The sequence below is a fragment of the Cyprinodon variegatus genome, unplaced genomic scaffold (genome assembly GCF_000732505.1).
Source record: "Cyprinodon variegatus isolate N-32 unplaced genomic scaffold, C_variegatus-1.0 Scaffold447, whole genome shotgun sequence".
NCBI lineage: Eukaryota > Metazoa > Chordata > Actinopteri > Cyprinodontiformes > Cyprinodontidae > Cyprinodon > Cyprinodon variegatus.
The window spans coordinates 28,603-33,568 of record NW_015150900.1 but is presented as its reverse complement, the minus strand read 5'-3'; the positions used below and the strand labels follow the sequence as shown (position 1 = coordinate 33,568).

The 4,966-nt window shown below is 43.4% G+C and overlaps 1 protein-coding gene across 2 annotated transcripts in view; it reads right to left on the bottom strand.

The window, feature by feature from the left end:
• Nucleotides 1–3,452: 3,452 nt before the first annotated feature.
• The window catches only part of cfap126 (cilia and flagella associated protein 126), a 7,629-nt gene continuing 6,115 nt past the window's right edge, over nucleotides 3,453–4,966 (bottom strand). For both annotated transcript variants that reach the window (XM_015389079.1, XM_015389078.1), the window contains exon 6: nucleotides 3,453–4,104. In XM_015389079.1, coding sequence (XP_015244565.1) covers nucleotides 3,790–4,104 — 315 coding nt within the window. In that variant the 3' untranslated portion in view covers nucleotides 3,453–3,789. The remainder of the gene's footprint in view (nucleotides 4,105–4,966) is intronic.

The following is a 4,966-nucleotide window of genomic DNA, read 5'->3' as shown; positions in this document are numbered from 1 at the left end:
TTAGAGCTAATCCAGCTGTCATTGTGGCTCCATTAACATCAGTCCAATGTTAATCCCTTTGCTTTGAGCAGCTAGAGCCGCGTCCATCTCCGCCCCGTAGAACCAACCCAGGATCAGTCTATATGGACTCAGCTGCATGAACTCTGCAGAGTTTACAGCAATAATCCTGTAGAAGAAGCTTCAAACCTACATTTTAAATTTCAATAGTGCAGAATAAATCTGTAGGGATTGAGGCTCCATACAGGGGCCGGGGGTCCGGGCCTTGTTATGGTCCATCTACTGACGACGTGATTTCTTCTGAGGACTTCTGGCTGATAACCTGTACTGACCCATCACGGGGACCAACTTCTTTATGGTGATTTAAAAACTTTAAGCTTCAACACATTGAGGCAGAATCGTTATGATCTGCGAGATCAGGGGGCTGCAGCCTGGAGCTCCAGAGCCGCTTTGGGTTTATGGTAAACCAGGACTGGATTTGAATTTATGGGCTGCATTTTCATAGGACTGGATCCTCCGAAGGCGCGGTCTACCTGGACCAGATCCTCCGAGGACCCGGTCTACCTGGACCGGATCCTCCGAGGGAGCGGTCTACCTGGACCAGATCCTCCAAGGGTGCGGAGGATCCATCCATCATCCATCTATCATCCATCTGTCATCCATCCATCACGTTTACCCCTGCTGGGGTGGTGAGGCGTGCTGCTGCCTTCCTCAATCTCTCTGCGGGCGAGAATTCATTTTCATAATATACATTTTTTTTTATAGAGATAGAGGATTATAGGTGAAGCTAATTTCATCCTCTGGCAGGACCAGCCCAGCTGCTCCCTCTACCAATATTTTTAATCTCCTTTGTTAAAATTCAGATACATCCTGCCTCCAAAACCCACACATATCCTCCCTCCCTCCTATACCCCCCCTCCACAACCTGCCCCATACCTTTAATACTGCACCACTCTTGATATATTATTTTAATGACCCCCCGCTTTAACGTTTGATCTATAACCACCATGGATTTCCAGATTCACTGGAATGATCAGAAGAGCTGGAGATGCTAACATGCTAACTAAATCATTGATGCACAATCTGGTGGATTACTTAAACCAACTGTGATTATACTGAACTGTAACCGTAACCGTAGTGATGACCTGATCTTAATGGTCCAGTGACGTTCCTGGTTTTGACCCATTAATGCAGAATAAACAGCAAACTAGTCACGTTCGTTGGATGATCGGTCATTAGGTTTTCATAAAATTAAAGACTTAAACATCAACATTTGAAAATATTTTTGATTAGGACTATTCATTTCAATCTCATATTAATCCCGTTTCTGGAATTTCCTTATTTTTCTTCCATAATATCAGAAAATGTAGAAATATTCTGCCCTGGAGTGACGCTGTAAAAAAAAAAAGTTGATTCATTGCTTTAAGGTGAGATTAGCGGGCAGTCAGTGGTGCAGAAGGTTGTGGGTTCGATTCCTGGCCCACTGTGTGTCTGTGTGTGAATGGTTGTTTGTCTCTGCGATGGACTGGAGACCTGTCCAGGGTGAACCCCGCCTCTCAGCCATAGGCAGCTGAAGATAGACACCAGCAGCCCTCAGGATCCCACTTGGGATGAAGCGTGTCAGAAAAAGGATCGATCAATCAACAGCATAGATTAGAGATGATAGAGCTGGGCCTGTATTTCCTTTCTGGAGGCTGGTTCTGGTTCTGCTGGAGGTTTCTATCTTTTTTAAACCGAGTTTTCCTCTCCACTGTCGCTACATGCTTGGTGGAGGGATTGCTACAGAACTGAAACAATCCAAGTCAATATTTTCTGTCTGTTCCTGCTCATCTGGGAGGAACAGATGGATGACTGGATGCAACCAGCTGGTTTTCCTTAGATGGAAAACTTTGAGCCTGAACTTGAACAGACTGGATCTGGTTGATCTAGATCAGGGGTGTCAAAGTGGTTCCAGAAAGGGCCGTGAGGCTGCAGGTTTTTTCTTTTCAAATATGCAATAGCAACCAGACTCCATTCATCTCATCAAGTGAGTCCAATCTGAACATGATGACTTGATGAGATGAATGGAGTCTGGTGGCTATTGCTTGGTTGGAAAGAAAACCTGCAGCCACACGGCGCTTTAAAACCCCTGATCTAGATCTATATAGAGTCTGGAGGTGACGGGTGTTCTTATAGAAACACATTAGAAATACCTCCCCTCTGACCAGCCAGGGGACTGAAAACTGTCTGCTGCTGTTCATTGTTGCGCTCTGAACAATGAAAGCTCAGTTCATGTAATAATAGAGTGAACCCGGGTCTGCCATGTTTCACCATATCTATCTATCTGATGCGGATCTGTGCTTTTTACACAGCAAAGCGATTATTCCTCCGTGTTACTGCCAGATGTTTGACATCTGCTGTCTGCATTATTTCTACAGGCTCACAACACATATTTATTGGCTTTGGGTCTAAAACTTTTATTTCTTAGATTTTATATTATTTGACAGTTTTAGAGGCTCTAAATTCCTTTAAAACTCAAAGATGAAGTGAATAAAGTATTTGTGAAATCCTGTTGGTGATGGACGTGTTCATTAAGAGGAGAACAATGCAGCTCCTTCTGTTGCTTTCAGGAACTCTGCACCAATCAGCTGACAGAGCAAAGACACAGCTGGACTTGCAGCCATCTTAACTCCTACCTCCATCATGCATGCGGAAAGGATACTTTGATTTTAATGCCCTTGATTTAATAAAAGGGTGAAATAATTTACACTATAAAAAACCTAAAATCAATGGGAGATCTGAAAGGATTAGTCTGAGAGCAGCAGAGGGCGCCCCCTGTGCTCATTACTATCACTGCATCATTTTGATCATTTAACTAGAAAAAAAGGAAAATATCAGCATAAAGAATTGGCCCCAAAAAATCAGCAGCACATATTGGGGGATCAGCTAGACTGATGCAGAAATAATTGGTATCGGTGTTAAAAGCACCTGCATCAGTGGTTCTGTAGAGCGGTACGTTTATGCTGGGCGGACAGGGGTTAGGTCTCCCTCCTTCCTGTTCAGACGGGCCCCCGCTTGGATCACCTGGATGCTAAACACACCTGAACAAACAATCCCAAAGGTTGAAGGTTATATAAAAACAGGCTCATCTGTTGGAACACGACCTGCTTTAATGCCAGATGGATCAGCCAGCGGTTTGGATATGAAGCGACCTCCTTCTCCAATAGAACAGAGAGAAAAAATGAAAATAAAAAACAGCAGCATATTTATTGCATGTGTTAGAAAATCCCCGACTTAAAGCAGCTCCAACCTGAGTCATCTGTGCAGAACTGGGAGGGAAGCTGGATGCTTAATTTGCAACTAAAATGTAGATTATTTTCTCGCTGCGGTTTTAATGAAAGAATTACTGTAGAAAATACGGTTTGACGTCAGAGTTTTTTATTGAATTAAAGAAAGTTAATGGTAGAATTCATCTTTTTAAAGTCACATTATTATTATTATTTTATTTCTGTTAAATGTTTGTATTCACTTTATTGTGGGATAAGAAAAATGCTGTTTTTTATTCCCATCTGACTCATTCTGAGGAATTCTAATCTCCACAATCAGACAAAGTTTCCTTATTTTGTAAAACATTTATTTCACTGCTTTGTCCTTTTCTGATGAATTATCACTCATCAAGCACCAATAATGTTCATCTCCTTTAAGTTGGATACAATACATTTATTAACGTTTTAATGTGCTCTGAAACTTGAAATAATGGAAGACTTTCTTTCTGATTTCCAATTAATCCATTAATGGGACCTCTGACTCTTTTTATGTCCTGCAGGGTGTCCCGCTCCTCAGCGGTCCCGCTGGTTGCCTTTCTGTGGACCTGGAGGAGGATTTAGCCCTTTGCTCAGACATGTTGCTCTGGGATCCACTCTCAGGCCTGGAGGAGGTTTTACTCTCAGCTTCATGAGTCGTTTCTCCAGCTTCACTCGTTGAAGCTCGTTGGATCTGATGAGCCGGAGCTCCCGCCTCGTGTCTCTGGGAGCCGGAGCTCTCACTGCCAGTCAAGGGGCGGTTCTGGGACTCTGGTCTGCTTTCGGCTGCGGTTGATGGGTTAGCCGAGCTTCGACGTTCATCATTCTGTTTTTGTAAAGAACAAAGAATCATCAAAATTTAAATCTGCAAACAGAGAAAAAGGGACATTAAAGGACAAATTAATGTCATTTAATTCTTTCTGTTTTATAGAAGCATTATAATCTACAAATAGCATGGTCTCACTTAGCATGGCCAGTTAGCATGGTTACAGTTAGCATGGTCTCAGTTAGCATGGTCTCACATAGCATGGCCGGTTAGCATGGTCTCACTTAGTATGGCCAGTTAGCATGTTCACAGTTAGCATGGCCAGTTAGCATGGTCACAGTTAGCATGGTCTCACTTAGCATGGCCAGTTAGCATGGTCACAGTTAGCATGGTCTCATTTAGCATGGCCAGTTAGCATGGTATCACTTATCATGGCCAGTTAGCATGTTCACAGCTAGCATGATCTCAGTTAGCATGGTCTCACATAGCATGGCCGGTTAGCATGATCTCACTTAGCATGTTCACAGTTAGCATGGTCACAGTTAGCATGGTCTCACTTAGCATGGCCAGTTAGCATGGTGACAGTTAGCATGGACAGTTAGCATGGTCACAGTTAGCATAGTCTCAGTTAGCATGGTCTCATTTAGCATGGTATCACTAACATGGCCAGTTAGCATGGTCACAGTTAGAATGGTCTCACTTAGCATGGCCAGTTAGCGTGGTCACAGTTAGCAAGGTCTCACTTAGCATGGCTAGTTAGCATGGTCTCAGCATGGCCAGTTAGCATGGTATCACTTATCATGGCCAGTTAGCATGTTCACAGATAGCATGGTCTCAGTTAGCATGGTCTCATATAGCATGGCCGGTTAGCATGGTCTCACTTAGCATGTTCACAGTTAGCATGGTCACAGTTAGCATGGCC